The 19,524-nt window shown below is 33.5% G+C and overlaps 2 protein-coding genes across 6 annotated transcripts in view; one reads left to right on the top strand and one right to left on the bottom strand.

Moving 5' to 3' along the window:
* The window catches only part of ASPP (Ankyrin-repeat, SH3-domain, and Proline-rich-region containing Protein), a 231,322-nt gene that overhangs the window by 40,412 nt on the left and 171,386 nt on the right, over positions 1–19,524 (bottom strand). The window lies entirely within an intron of this gene.
* On the top strand, positions 10,434–11,473 carry LOC149907098 (uncharacterized). Its single transcript, XM_090103796.1, has one exon. The coding sequence runs from the start codon at positions 10,630–10,632 to the stop codon at positions 11,392–11,394; it is 765 nt and encodes a 254-aa protein (XP_089959922.1). The 5' UTR covers positions 10,434–10,629; the 3' UTR covers positions 11,395–11,473.

Genomic DNA, 19,524 nt, shown 5'->3' on the forward strand with positions numbered 1-19,524 from the left:
AAATGACGTCATCTACAATTCAATAAGGCTGACGAAATAGCGGCAGTATTCCAACGAAACCTAGATGTGCCAAGATCGATATAATCAAATTTCCGTTCGACACGGCCCAGACAATTCCCGCGATGTATCAAAAGGATCTTGAAACAAAAAGGTGACATTCAATTTAATCTAAAGCTTAAGGGAGACATATCTAAGCGGGAACGTCGTGGGATTTTTTTCCAATTACACCCAAAAGAAATAGAAATGTCCAAAAATAAATCGCGTCAAATTAGGACGTTTTTCCGCTCTACAATCATTCCACACTGATGCGTAAATTCTCCACACCTTCCATCAGTCGGTGGTTAAATTGTAAATCACCTCGAAAAATTCCTCGCGCCAAAATAACGATAGATTTATCCCTAGCCTTAATCGCAAATAAATGTCGATTTCGACAAAAAACTTTAACGTCCCTTTTGGGGTCGTCGCCGAATTAAGGCCGGTCCAAATTTATGTGAATCTTGACACTTGTTGATAGCGCCCGCTCAGGTTTAAGTATTGATAATGTGTGAGAATTATTTAATATGTTAGCCATCCTGAGTTATGCTCGAATTGTATTCAGAATTTTGTAGTGTGCATAAAAAATACACTGAAATGCTGTAACTGTAATTTAGATTTTACCTCTATACATCGGTAGTAACAGGATATTCATATTAGGATTGAGATTTATACATAATAATATTATACTCAAATCAGGGAAATATAAGGGACGTACAATTTCACCTTTATCAAATTTATAGACACTAAGACCTAATCCTCAGTCCAGGTAAGCTCAAAAGCCCTAACTATAAACCTCTTAAAGCGCTCACCGTAAATTAATAACGGAGATCGTTTATAACAAAACATATCCTAATTTAGTTGATAAACCACGCCACAACCACAGTATTATTTAGAAGCAGTATCTCAACTACGCAATTATGGCTAGAATTGACGCAAAATTCGTGAGCTTTATATGCCGTTGCAAATGCAAACTAAATTCTAAATTATTTGCTATAACGTGTTAAATTTAATGATACATAGACAATTCTATAACGATATGCGTATGTAATTTTGGGTTGTATAATATAGTTGAAATGAAAAATATTATAATAAATAAATTAAATTTTCGCTTACCATAAGAAGCAATTGTAATGGGTCATTAGTTAGTTTAATTAGTAGGTTCAAATAGTGCGATTATTCTTAAGTACAAAAACCAATTCAATCAATTTGTCAAAGTTAAAAGGTCACCAAACTTATGTACCTAGTTATTGTAGATCTATTATATTGAACTAGCTATGCTCCGCGGTTTTACCCGCAGTGCTCCGCTCCTGTTGCCTATATCCTTCCTCGATAAATGGGCTATCTAACACCGAAATAATTTTTCAAATCGCACCAGTAGTTCTCGAGACAAGCGCGTTCAAACAAACAAACTCTTCAGCTTAATAATATTAGTATCTATAGATTAGGTTAACGACAAAATGCTTGCTATGTATTACCCACTAAAATCTAAATGTCTCTTGTATGCAAACAGATACAAAATGTTCTACGATTGGTTTCTGGTCAAAGCAATCAACTTCGATAATTAATATAGTCAGATAAGACTATTGTTACTGTTTCAAAATACTAAAATACTTCTTAACACACTCATATTTGTTAAATCGAAAGACACATTCTATTCTGCCTTTATGTAGCTTTAAAAAATGAAGGAAATAATATCTCAGAGACGACATTTTAAATACTTTATTTGTTAATGTACATTGTACACATCAAAACATAGAAAATTTGTACAACGAAAACATAATATTGTTTGCTTTTGGTAAATATTTTTTTAAATTTATGAACGGAGAAGATAAGAACAACTTCTGCAACCTAAATATGAGTTAAAAAAAATATTCAACGTTATTTTTTAGCACGTTACCATTGAAACATTATATTATGTTATAGCTATCTATCTCTTGTTATGTTTAATATGCTAACGAGTTTGCACATAATCGAAGCGATTAATCAACTAACCTAATAGATTCCACTTATCCTATGGATGATCCTATTGAAATTTGTTAATGAAATCTTTATTGTAAACGAGGTATTAACGAGATCCATGGATGAGAACCCAACCGCCCGTGGTAGCACGTTCAGATAAATATAAGTAACCGTATTAGTGTAAGTATTTAATAAATATTTAGATACTGTACAAAATACTGTAATCGAATAATGTAATTGAATAATATTAAAATACAGGTTACTTAATTGAATAATTAATGAAGTAGAAAACAATGAGTGTATTGGATTAATGTTAATAGAATATAATAATGATTTTGAACTACATTTTTACTTAGCAATTTCTATCAATCATAATATAACATTTAAAAGATGACAGACCAAATAAAAACATATACTTGTAATCGTTACCGCAAATACATAGCAATAAAAACAGCTATAAAATAATAGAAACGAATATAATATGAAGTTTCATAATAAAACGATATGTCGTATAATTTTATTTCGCGGGAGCTCACTGGTGGAGTATTTGCCGAGATTTACACCTATCCAGATGGATTTATCTCCCCTTAAAGCGCCCGCATGGCCAAATTGATCAAAATCCTTGGATCTTTCTTCAATATAAAACGTGTATATGTTTAGAAAACGTACTATATTCGCTCGCTTTTCTGCGTATTGTAAAAATACGTGAATAATGAATATATGTGTAAGGTGACAACAATATTTTACTTATTCTGAAGGTACAGAAAAAGGCGTTAAGACAAAAGAAATTTGCATATTAAGTGGCCATTGTGTAAAAGAACCATTAAAGCGTTTTAACGATGCAGATGATAAAAAAATGATGTTATTCACTAATGGGAAATAAATTATTGACGAAAGTTTTTAGTTGTAGAATTGCTACCTAAAAACTAAATATAATTGATAATGATAATATAACTTCACATAACACAACATTTCGAAACAGATTAGAAATAGTTCACGACGTCGAAACTAACACAAAATATAAGGAACAATAGTGAAAAATGTCGTCCATGTACGTACCTGTCCTAAATTGGACGTTAAATAACTAAAAGCGAAAGACCTCCATAAATATAGGGTCAAGGTAGTTACCAACCTAGAAACGAATGATAAAACATTTATACTACTTATGTATTCGGCCTATAGATGTATGTGGAAAGGTCACTCATTAAAGTACCACGGATCACTAGCGTCCCCTGCGAATTGTTGGACCCACAGTAGGAGTGCTCCTTACAAAACCCACGATTTTTCTTCAACCATTTATGGTAATGTTGTATGCCTTGTGAAGCTTATGATTTTTTGTGATTTCTTTATGGATTCGCTTGAAATATTTTTATTGTAGTTTGGTTGATCGCAAATTTGGCGAATGACTTTATTTTGTAACTAACTTTTAATGATGCTTATTACTTTCGAAGCTTTCTTAATTTTAACCTGCTAAATTTTAAATTTACATAAGGTCTATCTTATATCAACTGCAATACCCACATACTCCCGATATAGAAAAATAAGAATCTGCACAAACATGAATACACGATCTTCTACTTCTTATTCTTAGAAAAACAACCACGTTCTCCTTTTAATATTAAAGGAAATTGAACTTTACGGCTTAAGCTATAAATGCTATATTATCGCAGCTCAGCTACAGCTAACCGAGTCATTATTACAGCTTAGCCCACGTGTTTGCGCAGTTCATAAATTGCTAACTGCTTTCCTTTCGGTGCAAGGAACGTTTCAAAGGAACGACCTCTCAAATTAATTGCTCGCTTTATGTGAAACTGGCGCTTACAGTTTAATTCAGTTGGGAATGACCTCGCTGGCTCAAGAAATGTCTGAGATACACAAAATTTGATTAATGTTACTACTCTTCTTTTTGTACAGTGCCAACTCTTAAACATGAATATTTAAGTGAAAAACTAATGTTAGATGTATGTCAACTAACTTTATTTTAGATTCAAAAAGTTTTCTTTTTTACTCATCAAGTTTCGTAACCCACAAAATACATGTACCATCTACTTAAAATTTAATTAAGGAAAGTTTTTAATGAAACAACGTAAGAATGCGTTGTCAGTGTTATAAAAAGGGTCATTACAAATGAAATTAACGCCACTCAGAGTACGAGAGCGTGTAACGAGGGATGTGTAGAGACCCTTATGAATAAAACATACAGACGTGTGAACTTGACATTATAAGACGACGAAATTGATTAAATAACTAGAGTAAACGAATTTAATTTCTACTAAGGATTTACGTATATTAATTCTATAGAAAATAGATTTCCATTTAATAAACTACTGAATAAAATAACCAGTTTGGACGATGATAGAAAATATGTAAAATACGGTAGGTTTTAAATGGATAGACTTTACGTTTAAAAAAAAAACACGTGTGGCACTCGGGGACTGCCGCGGCCGCGGTAAAGCTATTGCATGCTATGCCTTTAAGCCACACCTCCGTGACCGTCGGAGTGGGGAGCGTGAGGTTTTTTCGTTACGGAATTTCTGGATTCGGTCCCCGCGCTCAAGGCCCGCGATAGAAGCTATGCAATTGCTTAAAAACAGATTTTTTGCATACTGCGTACTATTTACATAATACCTTACAAAATGTTTGTATAAGAGTGAATATTTTAATTATTCATCGATCGAAAAAATATGTACAAGTATTTTATGTAGCTATGTTTCCGTACTACTTGTCATTTAATTCTCTATTCCTAACCCTAGGGTCCCAATCTTGAAGCTGGGAGTGGATAGATTAACTTGTCAGAGAGCATTGGACATACAAGTCAAATGTACTTTATTATCCAGTTAAGGTGAACTATTAAAATCAATAATGTAAAATATTACGACGGCATACGTGTATAATGAACTAGTGGTAGGTATGTACCAATGTAACAGTACGTATATATTGCCCCCGAATTCCCAAATTAAAGTAGATATATATCAAATCATAATCAAAAGTAAACTTCATCCAATATCCTTGAACGTATTTATTCTATCAGTGCTTTTAATTTCTCCATTAATTGGCTACATTTCCATATTCCATTTATGAGACGGCAGAAATCCATTTCAATTACGTACGGCCATGTATCCGCGTTCTCCTGATAATATTTTTGACACTTCAAGTTTAAACAGAAGCTGCTACTCTCTTTATCTTGGTCTTTTGACGTTTAAACTTTTAATCTGAGTTTAAGCGTGGTTTCTTGCGTATTTCTACTCGAGGATTAAACTTCACGAATAACGAAATTAATAATGGATTAACAAATTCGTTTATTAATTATGTACTTAACATTTTTCTTGGATGTACATGTTTTACATACTTTATATGTTTTTGAATCACATTCAAGAAATGATTGCATCAAACGTTGCCTAAAATTTTAATTGTATTAATTTAACGATTCACTACGATGTTGCTTTTTCAAAAAGATTAAAAGACGAAGCAATTACGTTAAACTCACAACGTTCATGGAAAAAAGTTGAAAAGAAACAATTTTTCCAAGATAGCGACAGCATTTTAAAATTCTAATGAATATTTATATCTGCAGAGTGCGTGTCAGCGAAGTTTGTCAATTAATTTTCCCGCGGTAAGCCGTACAATATACGCGAATTCTGTTTACATTAATTCCTTTCGTACAATATTTAATCACTTCACTGTACATTGTATGCATTCAATATAACAGTTTTTGTTTGCCCACTTTAATTAACATTGCACGGTTATTCAGAGATAATTTGATGCAATAATTTCGATTTCGTGAACTTTTTGGCTGTTATTTTTCCTTGAAATGTATTATTTGAATGAAAAAAATGGAAACATATAACAGGTGATTGTTAAATGTAACTTTAAAACAATTAATATGAACTAAAATATCAAAAATCAGTCAGTCAAACATACTGAACGTACTTTTGATAGGCGTGGCGATAAGAAATTCTAGACACATGAATATTGTTACAAAAGAAATAGTAGGTACTTCTTACAACCTATTCAAATCTTCCACAGCTCCTATGTACACTGGTACATTTGGTAAGATAATATTTTATGACGAAACATGTTCGATACAACTAAAAGGGTTCCTCCTAAAACAACGTTAGGTTTGCGCGGTCATCTCATAGTTATCTCTCACCTAATAAAACAATATAATATAATATATATCATACAACCCGTCTCTAACAATATTTTATTTAAATCAACTCAAGTGGTATCAGAAATTTTCTGTTTCACTTACTTTATCAAAAGATTAAATTTTATTATTGCTTTTGTATAACCAATGATGAATGCTTCAAGGGACATACGAAATAATAATAGGTATCTACATTCGTTAAAACGTCCATATAAGTAATAACTTAAAATTTGTAGAATTGTCTAATTTTAAAAGTGTTATACTATAATCACATACAAAATTTACTAAATGTCTTAAATGTTAATCATTTTTGAATAATGTTCAAAAGTAAGATCACATTTGGTAAAATAAAAAAGAGAAAAATCAAGATCAATTAGACGGCAAAAAAAAATTAGGGGAAAGGATCATATGTTTTTTCTTCTATTCGTGACTTATAAAGGCTTGCCACCATGTGTTATACAATTACTTAACCAAGAACAAAAAGGCAAGGATGACACATTAAGGAATTAATTTTCCTCTCCCCTCATGATTTGATTAAACTTCTGTTTAATGTTTCTTACGTATATTCCGCTGAAGTGTATTTTTAATAGTCCCTCATTAGCAAAACGCGTCTGCAATTTAATCTGTTAAATACACGTGGGGAAAGTTTTAAAATTATTATTTGTCGCCTAAACGTAGAAATTAAACTTGGTTATTAGTTACAAAGGTATTAAATTAGTAGTTATTAAGCCGTCTTAATGTTTAGTTAGGTTTGTTTACTGAGTTGTGTTGGTTTTAGTTGCATTATTTAGATTATTTTGCTCTATTTCGAAATAGCAGCTTGTAAATCTACGCAAATACAGTCGACACCTATAGGTACTACTAAATTGAAATCAATGTTTTTCTGTTCCAGTTTCTTCACTAACAATGTTAGGTACTCTATCATAATAGACGGTAGACCTTATTAAAAATATTCCATACAACATAACCTAAAATGTGCTATTTCATCGTATACAATACAGAACCAATAACCTGCAGACACAGTGAAACCTTCAAAGCGGTGTAGGTTGACTGAAATTGCTCGCATAAAGTTCTTTGTAGTTACGACATAATGGAAAACATGAAATATACTTATCGCACGCTAACTTGCCGCACCACCAGCCTTGACCGAATGGCTTACATAGCTTATAGTTTTTATAATTTGCATTTGATCTTTGCCATGTTCACATAGGAAAGCTATGTCAACTTTAATGTTTGGAGGATGAATGTTGGTTGTTTCAATATACATACAATAATGAAATAAAAACTAGCGCTTTATGACCAAGAATTTTGTTTTTATATTTCGCTGTAGTTACTTGTGCGTGTTGCTTTCATTTACGTGTGAGAAGGAGTTTGACTAAAGAGCTTTTGTAAATTTTATATTCCTACCTACATAATACCTACTCAATACAATTAAAAATCTCACCATTAAAAGTAATTATTTAGCGAATTTAATTCATTGTTTAACACGATTCTATTAAAATACATTACTTAACGTCAATATTAAAGTCAATGCAATTTTTTTCGTACAAGATTTTGTCCAAAGTTTATGTATGAACGGACTTTAATAAGATATAATCGAGTGAAAATCTCTCGCTAATCTAATAACCACTTATTTTTTACACACTCCCTGACACTTCATATAATTGAGGGGTGTGTCACGTTAGGCTTGGACGCAGCCTACAAAGGTTATGAATATTATGTGTGCTAATAATTTTAACACGTTATTTCTGTCATAGATATTTTAGGAAAGTTTTTATAACCTGCATTCTGAGAATGATAACCTCATTCTAAGAATATGAATGTTTAATCAATTAGTCGGGCGCGTTAAAAAAAATATTTTATTTAAAAATTAAATATTTTAACAGATTTTAAACGCGATTTATTCATTATATTATTTTCCCGACGTTTCGCACACTTTGCAGCGAGCGTGTTCACGGGGAGACATTTTATTTTAATTGGAAATCTACTGTTCAAGCAACCACACTTGCCGTGAGATAAAAAAAGATGCGGAGCAAACTAATTTATATTAACAAACACGATAATTATAACAAAAAGTACATCAACTATATTCGCTTCCACCATACACGCTGACAAAATAATTAAACCCGCTAGCACATGAAATTTCAAAGCCTCTATAATTCAGTCTGTTATAAAATTCATAAAAGTTAACTAATTTTGCAACAAAGCTAATTTGGAACGCGTTGTGTGGCGCGTGATCGATCAAACGTGGCTGAAAATTTTCACTACACGAACACTAATCGAATTAGTCATTACATAGAACTACGGTACTTTGAGTCGAATGAGCAATTTTCATATAGCTTTGGTGATTGTGCGGGACCAGTACATTACTTTTAAGTATAAACAATAAACATACTGGTTGCATAGGTATATTTGATATAGTAGTGTTTGTAAGAGGGTTTGATAAAAGCTACGTCACCATCAGAGGTAATGCTAAAACTTTTTGCTTTTTACCGATAGGTACGTGAACTTTTATTCTTCATAAGATTCCCCATTTTCTTTGCTCTTTATCATATGAGAAATTTCCAGTCTAAAATAATGTTTTGTACATGCAGTAGGTCGATTGATTTATAGTTTTCTTATTATGAAACAACTATTATTATCAAAATAAAGCTATGTATTTTAGCTAAAATGAACGCTTAGAATATTTCCCATAAAACGCTAAACAAGCGATGTTTCATACCGCTACAAAACAAAGTGTTTACGAACCATCAACGCTATAAAGTTTTAAGCATAATTGGTTTATAAAAATTCTGGCATCCATTCAGAAAATAATTACCAACGAGCTTTCAAACAAGCTGAATCTAGGTCCACTGAAAAACAATGGCCCATCCCCACTTCACCACTTCACCTGTTTTGTTCCATCTCTTTTCTTCTTGGTGACATTATTACTTCGCTTTTGTTCGAATAGGTAGCTTTTAAAACGACAAGAGGCCGCTTCACGGAATTCTCAAATGAAAAGCATTAGTTTAGATTTAAAATTAAATAAAGCGCTGCAGCGCTGAAAGGCTTCGTTCAGAAGTTACAACGTAAAGCACTATTGCGGTCGCCCTTTGGCCAGAACTGAGGGGAGTCACGGCGCTTCCCTGCACTTAGTCCCGCTCCAAATGTACGTCTTCAGGGATGTGAGCGTATTTATAAGTAGATGTCGCTTATGCTGTCCAAAATAAATTGCGTCGGAGCCGCCTAGATTGGGGCAGTCAAAATAAAGCCTATTGTTGGTTGCAATTACGGAAACCTTAATACGGTGACTACGTAAGATTTATGGCCCCTAACTTTTTCCCGGGTGAATCGTTACGGGTTCTTTTGTGATTGTGCGCGTTAAAGCACTTTGGTGATAACGAATTGTACTCTTAATAGGGGTCCGTAGTTGAGTACATATGTGTGAGTACGGGGCAAATAGTCAATTGAATTGAGAAGTACCTTGTTTACGGCATCGACCTGCATATATTTGCTGCTTATAGTATCCTTCTCATTTACACAAATAGCCTATTATTGTTGTACTAAATTGTATATGTATCGACTATTTCATTTCGATTAAACGTTTGGAAACATTTCATCTCCTGATAAAGATATGGCAAAACATTTATAGAAACATGTTTATTAGATTATTCATCTTGTTGTTTTTATTAGCCGCCTTAATACAGTCGTACTGTATTGACTCAATATCGATGCTTACACGCTGGGTCGTTACTACAGGCCACATAAAACGTCCAGTGTGTCTAATTTATCGGCCATTCTAATCGCAACGCCTATTCTGTTTGTTGCTGAAAGGCAATAAAGGTGTGTCATCTGTTTACAATTACTTACTTTCGTTATAACGCATATTCTACGCCAAAAAAATTTATTTTTATAATACGTGTGACGTCGCGTAGGTTGGGCAATTCTATCCATCTGTGTGAGATTTCAAAATTCATTTTTTGCTAGTTTTATATTATGGAATAATTATCTACATTCATTATTAAATAATTTTTACAAACTAAATTTAAAGAATATAATAACGCAAACTTAATTATCAACGTAAAATTAATTATCAAGGTTAATTCAAATTGTTAAAGCGAAACTTTGTCCATTTCTTGTCTATTGTGTGGAATACAAAGTGAGCTACATTATCTATAATCAAATAAAGCTACTTTCATTTAATTAAACTGTTAATAAAGATGTTTAAATCCAAGTCAACGTTGAAATAAACTCGTCTTTATTTGAAACTATGGCGATGTCTCTCACACTGTAATGACACAAAATACTTTTTTTGAGGGTAGGAGCAAAAAGTCGACACACGTTTTTTTGCGATCTCTAGTATTTAAAATTCAATTTTTCATACTAATACTTAGTTTTACTTTACCTGTATGTGTTAATTTTTGAGCCTTCACCCACCAGTTAAATCTCCATTTATAAATATCCATCAACTACACACTAGAACTTTTGTTTTCACTTTTGGTACCACAATGGAATCTGTTAAACAATCCATGACAGACATGGCCGCTCTGTTCAATGCTAAAATGGCTGAATTTCAGCGTGACTTGCAGAATGTTAATAACACTAACAATTCGCAACCTGCTTCTACCAGCCCCACTTCAAAATTAGCAGCAGAATTCAACATTTTCCGCTCCTTCGTTGTAGCTTCTCTCCACACATTGCAATCACAAATTGAGTTCCTCTCACAGCAATATATAAAATGGGAGATGAGAAGTCGGAGGAAAATGTTACTTATACATGGAATACCTGAAGCACCGAAGGAAATTCCTGCCAACCTGGTATCCAAAGTGGTAATGGATCATATGAATATTCCACAATTTCAACAGGAAGCAATCTCCCGGTGTCATCGTCTGGGTTCTACGAAATCAGATAAGCCCAGGCCCATCATCGTTAAGTTTATAGATGTTTCTTTAAGAGATACTATCTGGTATTCCAAGACCTCTCTAAAGGGCAGTGGTTATACGCTCTCTGAATTCCTTATAAAAGAAAGACATGATGTTTTTATTTCTGCAAGAGCTCGTTTTGGTGTAACCAATTGCTGGACTAAGGATGGGTATATTATTATTCAAGCCTCGGATGGAAAAAGACATAAAGTCACAATGATGTCTGAGCTTGACAGCATTCCTTCTACTGCTGCGGGTGCCCCTGGTTTGGCCACAACTTCCACAAATGTACCACATAACTCTAAGCAGATTTCAAACGTAAGACCCAAGAGGTGCGGCAAAGGCAAGTAAGAACTCAGCGTTTCTTTACTTCAATTTTACTTTATTTTTTTCCAAATTAGTTCATACATTTATATTACTTTGACTATTGTATTTACTTTTTCTTTCTCGTACCGTCTTCATTGTACCGTCTTATCTAGTCTCTTGGTTTTATTACTGCTATGCTAGCTTTATTTTTTTAAATACCCTAATTTATTTTAATCGTTGACCGCTATTTTTAATTTTGTTTTACCTTTGTTTTGTTTAATTGTTTATTATGTACCCTTTTACTGTCAGTCCAAATTTGACAACTGACATTTTGTCAACGTTCATTTTTATATAATTTTTAGTGGCGTGGATGCTAGCATTTTTGATATCACAGACGGTTAACGATCAATGTTTAGTTTTTGTTTTAGTTTTATTCTATATTATTAATAAGATGTAACTGGTGGCAAAGGTTATGTTTGATAGATTTTTTTTTTTTTTTTACATTGTTTTTTGTTATATTTTATTATTCGTAAATTATTCATTCTATAATATTATATTATATATTTTAATATTTATTGTATTATATTACATATATTATGGCTCTTAATTCTAGTTCCGATAACGAAAGTTTTATTTCACTTACTTCAAATAATGAATGTTCAGAAGACGACAGTTTTCATAGTTTACCTTGTTCTCCTTCCCCTTGTATTTCTAACCTCTTCTCTAATGTTCATAACTTAAATTTCGTACATATAAATGCACAGAGTATTCCGGCTCATTATCCTGATCTCCTTGCTACTTTTGACTCCAACCCTGTTCATGCAATTTTAGTTTCCGAGTCCTGGCTTAAACCCTGTCTTCCTTCTTCTTCCTATAGTATTCCAGGATTTAATTTGATAAGAAACGACCGTGTCGACAGAGTCGGTGGAGGGGTAGCTATATATTTACGTACACATATTCCTTACTCCATTATTAGTTCTTCCCCTCAGCCGCCACCTGGCGATGCGGCTGAACATCTTCTTATTGAAATTACTTCCTCGAATACTAAAATCCTTCTCGGTGTTTTTTACTCCCCCAACCTTACTGTTAATTATTTCCCATCCTTTGATCATATCCTTGAATCCTTCTCGCCACTTTATAAACATGTTATATTTATGGGAGATTTTAACACATGCTTACTCAAGGGTGACCATCGTAGTAAAAAACTCTTATCTATTCTTGATTCCTATAATTTTAAAGTCCTTCCTTTACAGGCTACTCATTCCTCTCCAAACTGTACTCCATCTCTCCTTGATCTTGTCATTGTTTCCTCACCAGAGCATGTCACCGAGCATGGCCAGTGTCCGGCTGACATGTTTTCCTATCACGACCTCCTTTTCCTTTCTTACAAGATAAAACCCCCCAAGTATAAACCAAAGATTGTCATGTCACGCAATTTTGCTAAAATAAATGTTGATCGACTTTCCGAAGACGCTAATAACATGGACTGGTCGGTTATTCGGTCTGCTGATACTATCGATGACAAAGTGTCCCTTTTTAATTCTTTAATTCTGCAACTGTACGATTCACATGCACCATTGCGTCCCGTTAAGCTTAAGCACTTGCCAGCTCCTTGGATGTCCGATAACCTAAAAAAACTTTTACGAAAGAAGGCTCGAGCAAAGGCTAAATTAAAGTCGTCAAACACGGATATTAATCGGGAGAAGTTTAATATGATTCGAAATCGATGCAATACGTTGTGTAGGGATGCTCAGAGACAGCACATTGCTAAATCCGTTGACAATGGTGATCCGTCAAAAATGTGGAAATTCCTCAAATCCCTAGGAATTGGTAAATCCCCACCCAATTCTTATCCTAGTTCAGTTGATGTCAACAACCTCAATTCCCACTTTTCTAATCCTTCTTCAAATTTCCTTCCAAACTTAAAACATAGTACATTAAATTATCTTAATACCTTACCTCTTCCCAGTTCTCCTCCCTTTGTATTCCGTCGGTTCACTGAGGACAGTGTTAAGAGAAGCATGTTGTCAATCTCCTCAAAGGCAGTTGGTAGTGACTGTATTGGTCGAAGCATGATCATTCCTATCCTTTCCATCATTATTCCTATTATCACCCACATCCTGAATTTTTCTATATCAACAGGAAAGTTTCCGAGTGATTGGAAAAATGCTCACATTGTCCCTCTTCCCAAAAAACCGAATCCTTCTATATCATCCGATTTCCGACCGATTGCTATCCTGCCATTTTTATCCAAGGTCCTTGAACGGTTGGTACAGGAGCAACTTAGTATTTTCCTTAATCATCACAAACTCCTAAATCCTTTCCAGTCAGGTTTCCGACCAGGTCACAGCACTACTACTGCACTGATTAAAATTACAGACGATATTCGCCGAGGTTTCGACAACAGGGAGCTTACAATACTCACACTGCTAGATCTGAGCAACGCTTTCAATAGTGTCGATCATGATGTATTGTTAGCTATACTACGCTCTCTTAATTTATCTGCCTCGGCCATAGACTGGGTACATAGTTACTTGGAGGGACGTCGACAGCGTGTGCTGATCGAGGAGCTTTCTTCGACATGGTGCAATGTCTCTGCTGGCGTTCCTCAGGGTGGCGTGTTATCTCCCCTCCTTTTTTCCATTTTCATCAACACAATCTCCACTAATATTGTATCATCCTACCACATGTATGCGGACGATTTCCAGTTATATAAACATGCCTCTCTTCTCGAACTACCTGAAGCGATTTTACAAGTTAATAGGGATCTTGCAACTATTGTCAAGTGGTGCAAGAACTTTGGTTTAACAGTTAATCCAACAAAAACTAAAGCTATTATATTCGGAAGTAGGCAATTAGTCTCAAAAATTGACTGGACCAATTTACCTAATGTTATCGTTGATGATGTTCTTGTCCCTTATTCCACTCAGGTTAAAAATTTAGGCTTGACGCTTGATCAAACCTTTTCTTGGGACGAGCAAATCAAACAAGTGCAAAAAAGGGTATTTTCATCTGCATTTTCGTTACGGCGCTTACGGAACTTTCTTCCAATCTCTACCAAAATTACGTTGGCACAATCTCTTCTCCTTCCTCTCCTCGATTTTTCCGATTCCTGTTATCCTGATATTTATGAATATCAACTGGACACCCTTGAGAAGCTTCAAAATTTCTGCATAAGATTCATTTACGGTTTACGCAAGTTTGACCATGTTTCAGAGTTCAGGAAAAGGTTAAACTGGCTTCCTATTCGTTATCGCCGGGATACTCACGTGCTTCATCTCTTATACTGTATACTATTTTGCCCTAAGACTCCGCCGTACTTAAAAGATAAATTCAATTATTTAAGTTCTAACCATTCTATCTCGCTTCGATCTACTAATCTGTTATTATTAAGTACTCCTATCCGTAGTTCTAACTTTTTTAATAATTCCTACACAGTGCGCGCTATTCAGCTGTGGAATGCGTTACCTGAAAATATCAGACGTGCACAATCACTCTCCTCCTTTAAAAAGCTTCTTAAAGACTATTACCTATCCCAACAGTAGCTTCTTCAATTTTCTGTTACTACATATTCTTTTTTTTTTCCCTTGCTTTCCTGTTTGCCTTCTGAAGCCAATCATTGTTTTATTCATTATATTTATTTGAGTTTTATTTTTATTTTTCTTTTATTTAGTATGTGTATGTATAGGTATATATGTGTATATGTATATATGTATATTATATTTAATATTATATGTATTTGTAGTATTGTATCTATGATATTGTATTTGTTTATTTTTATGTAGGTGTATGTTTATATAATTATATATTTATTTTTGTTGTTTTTGCATTAATACTTTGTTTGTATTTTTGCACTATCCCATAATCTTCTTGCATTTCCTCTCCCGCCAGGTTGCCTGGTAGAGATTGCTGTTTAGCAATAAGGCCGCCTTTTGGGCAAATTATGCTTTTGTATTTCTACTTCTTTTTGCATACTATTGTTTTCTCATATTTTGTTCAATAAAGAATTATAAATAAATAAATAAATAAATAAAAATATATCAATAAGATGTAGGTACATTAAATATATTTCTGCAGGTCAGTGACACACAAAATCTTGAACGATGTACCAACTTGTTGATATTGATCAAAATAAAATATTCTGATTATTATAATCGGTCGCATCTAATCATACAATAAACTCATAAAATTACCAAATAAGAAATTGTCACTAAACATTAACCTTCATGAATTTTGCGCTTACATTTACTCTTTTTCTCATTAGCATTCCCAGCGAGTTTGTTTAGGTCTTAGATAAAAGTATTTTCGAGTTAGTACAGACCCAGGCAATAACGCGCTGTCAAATTGCCTAATGTCTTGAATATTTAAATAACGCAATAAACCTCTTTTGTCAGCTGAAAACCTTTGCTGAAAACTTGCAAAATCACGTATAGACTACAAGCCCGCATAGGACAAAAATATGGGTCAAATGAACCACCAGGGGACATATCTAGAACGATAGCAGAGCAAAAAATAATAAGATTCATCACTATGCCGTCACTTGTAAGCTGTCCAACTGAGTGCAGATGAGAATTGAAAAGTACAGGTAGACTCGGTAAATTTTGGTCATATATTTTTGTACGGCATTCTTAACCATCGATAGATCCATTAAAAATAATAAGAAACCGCTCAGTGCCGTACAAAAATGGTGGTCCACCAAGTCGGAATTTTTATTTAATTTCCGAGAGTTACCGGGGGTAAATTTGGTCATTTGACCATGTACGGCATCTGTGTCATACTATTGCTATACTGCTTTTAATCCATTATTCCTCAACGCCGTACAAAAATCATGGGGACAAGGGGAAAAAATCGAGAGTTGTAATCCCCTCTCTTTCCCCACTCCAGGGGGTCATTTGACACAACACGAAATAAATTTATTTTTAAAGTATTTTATGCATAGATAATATTTTTTCATGTGCCGTACATTTTCGTTGGTTCAAAGGGGAAAAATCTGAAAAAGAAAAAAATCCATATAACGAAATGTTTGCTTTATATTTTGATAATAAAATATAAATATACATTAATATTAAGAAGCTCGAGGTGGTTAATTATCACCTTGGAAAGTCGGAGTCAGGTGGAATGGACTCCGTTAAATTGATGAACAAATAAAAAAGCTATGAACGAAAAGATGTGAATTATATGCAATCAGCCCATGAATACAGGTAAAGTCACAAGCAAATGCTAGTAATATATACATATTCAAAATGTAGAAGTAAAGCGCTTCCAAATGATACCAAACACTGCATATTTATCTTAACTTTATTTTTTTACTCTGTATGTTTTGTCCGATAGAGGGCGCCACATTAGATTTTGTGAAACCCCATATAGCCTTTAGCTAGCTGGTCGCTGGTTATCCAGTGAACAATTCAGACGCTTCTAATGATGTGTCATTTGTCGAATTCTGATAAGTAGTTTAGAAGTTACGAGGGAATAGATGAACATACATACATGACCTGTAAACAACCATAACCCTCCTTTTGCTTTGCCGTAGTTGAGTAAAAATATGTTAATGCCGTACTGTATCAAATGGCCATAAAGCACCCTTAAAATTGTAGCTTTCGTCGCTTTCATCAGCCTAAAAGATGTGGTCTGCACAAAAATGTACGGCATCGTTTTTTCCTAATTTACCTATGTTAATACTATTTAAAACAACGAATAAAGTGTAGAAAACTATTATATTTCATTAATCTACGATGTTTAAACTTTAACAAAATTTCTGGTTTTGCATTTCTCTATAACTTTTTTTTAGAACGGTTTCTTTTGAACGGCAATACTATACAACAATTGGATTTTACAATATCATGTTAAAAAAAAAGTTCCCGTACAGGGTCAAATGACCTTACAGCTCTTTATATCAAGAATTCGATGAAATTAAGATGATTATTGGTATACATTTAAAAGAACAATTATTTTTTGACGGCATTGCTTTTAATAGTACTTTTGAGTGCTAGATAATGTTTTGGAACCGAAGCCGTACTTAGTCAAATGACCCCCTGGAGTGGGGAAAGAGAGGGGATTACAACTCTCGATTTTTTCCCCTTGTCCCCATGATTTTTGTACGGCGTTGAGGAATAATGGATTAAAAGCAGTATAGCAATAGTATGACACAGATGCCGTACATGGTCAAATGACCAAATTTACCCCCGGTAACTCTCGGAAATTAAATAAAAATTCCGACTTGGTGGACCACCATTTTTGTACGGCACTGAGCGGTTTCTTATTATTTTTAATGGATCTATCGATGGTTAAGAATGCCGTACAAAAATATATGACCAAAATTTACCGAGTCTACCTGTACTTTTCAATTCTCATCTGCACTCAGTTGGACAGCTTACAAGTGACGGCATAGTGATGAATCTTATTATTTTTTGCTCTGCTATCGTTCTAGATATGTCCCCTGGTGGTTCATTTGACCCATATTTTTGTCCTATGCGGGCTTGTAGTCTAGTACGTAAGAATTCTTGTTTTTAAAGGTACCATCATTTAGGGAATAACAATCCTTTTCTGACCTAGTTAAAAGTTTCTTCTACTCTAATGTACTTTAAAGGAACATAGTCCACAATTTATAAAAATTAAGCCTTTCATATTTGTCTGAATTTATAAAACAAACAACCATACAACTTTCTATTGTTTACACGGATAATCCCAAATAACTACTTAAAATTCTACGAATCCATTAAATAGCCCATAAGTTATTAAATATTCACAAATTATAGACGCGTATATCATACTTTTAATAATGAACTTATAACGAGTTGGTAACAAAGCTGACAACGCTAGGTCGAGTGAACTTCAAAACTGATTAAAGCTGAAGCAACTTAATATTTATAATACAATATCCATACATTTTGTTACCATAATACAAACAAAATATGCCTTTGATATTATTATTTATCTATGTACAATAAAGTAGATATTATTCATGAGTACCTTCAAAAACAAATCCATATTTCTTTCGACACGATGAAAATTGAAACTTGGTAATAAAGTATTTTGCGTCATTTATGCGTTGTTTCATTTTCTACAGTAACCAATTATTTACTTCAAAAGTTTGTGAAAGGTTTTTTACTACTTCATATATTTTTATATGCCTATGTGTTATAATAACAGAAATGGAATTAAGGGTTACAGGAAAGGTTAACTTTTTAACAAGGGTTTATAACATTTTAATACTTCCGTATTCATGATAAATTAACGGTTATATTTATGTTACATTTACTTAAACAATTTCATTGAATATCATAGAAAATTTGAAGTCAAACCATTTGAAAACTAATTCAGATTAAACCTCCTGAACTATCTATAACTGCAGATTGATTTCCAATATCAATACCCCAAAAATTAGCATAACTTTCATAGGAATTTCCTTATTAAAATGGTCAATAAGAGAACTCTGGAAGATAGAAGACAAAGCAAACGTCACCAAGGGTCGAAGGGGTGAGCCAAGTAATTAAAATTTGAGTGCCTGTTGAGTGAATATTCAGATTCTACCAGTATTAAATGTTGATTGCCGTTATATTTATATATATTTCTTTGAGGTTTAGCGTATTTTATTTTAAACGCATAAAGTAGATAAAATTATATATGTATTTGAATAACGTATTAATATAGAGCTTTAGAATTGATTTAAGCTCGACCTTTATCTTTACATTCTAATACATAAGAGAAATTTAAAAAAATAATTATTTTGAAAATGTGTTTCCTAATAATTTTATATAAAGCGGATATTGCGCCTAAAATAACCGAGAACCACGGAATTACACGTGATTCCGAGCCGACAGCTATAAAAGAGACCTCACAAATGCAAATACGTCAACCAAATAGCTCGCGGTTCTAAAGAATCTCAGTAAACAAATGAGAAAGTTTTAATTAGAAAATAAAAAGCTTTCGACAAATAATGGCTTGAACTTTTTCTGCCACGAATGTTCCCAATTGGTAAACATTTTCAACGTGAATATAACTTGAGAATTAAATTACTATTTAATCTCTCGGCAACCCGATTTTCGTGTACGTAGGTAATAAGTCATGAAACAAAAAGTGCTTGAAAAAAGCCTTGTCGAAGCCTTGACGAAACTCAATTTATATTGATCGATGGACACATACGGCGCAATATAATTTTACTTCCCCCTGTAAGAA

The sequence above is a fragment of the Colias eurytheme genome, chromosome 7, assembly GCF_061535395.1.
Source record: "Colias eurytheme isolate Ceu_HAF_F1 chromosome 7, ilColEury1 Martin Lab GWU primary, whole genome shotgun sequence".
NCBI classification, from domain to species: domain Eukaryota; kingdom Metazoa; phylum Arthropoda; class Insecta; order Lepidoptera; family Pieridae; genus Colias; species Colias eurytheme.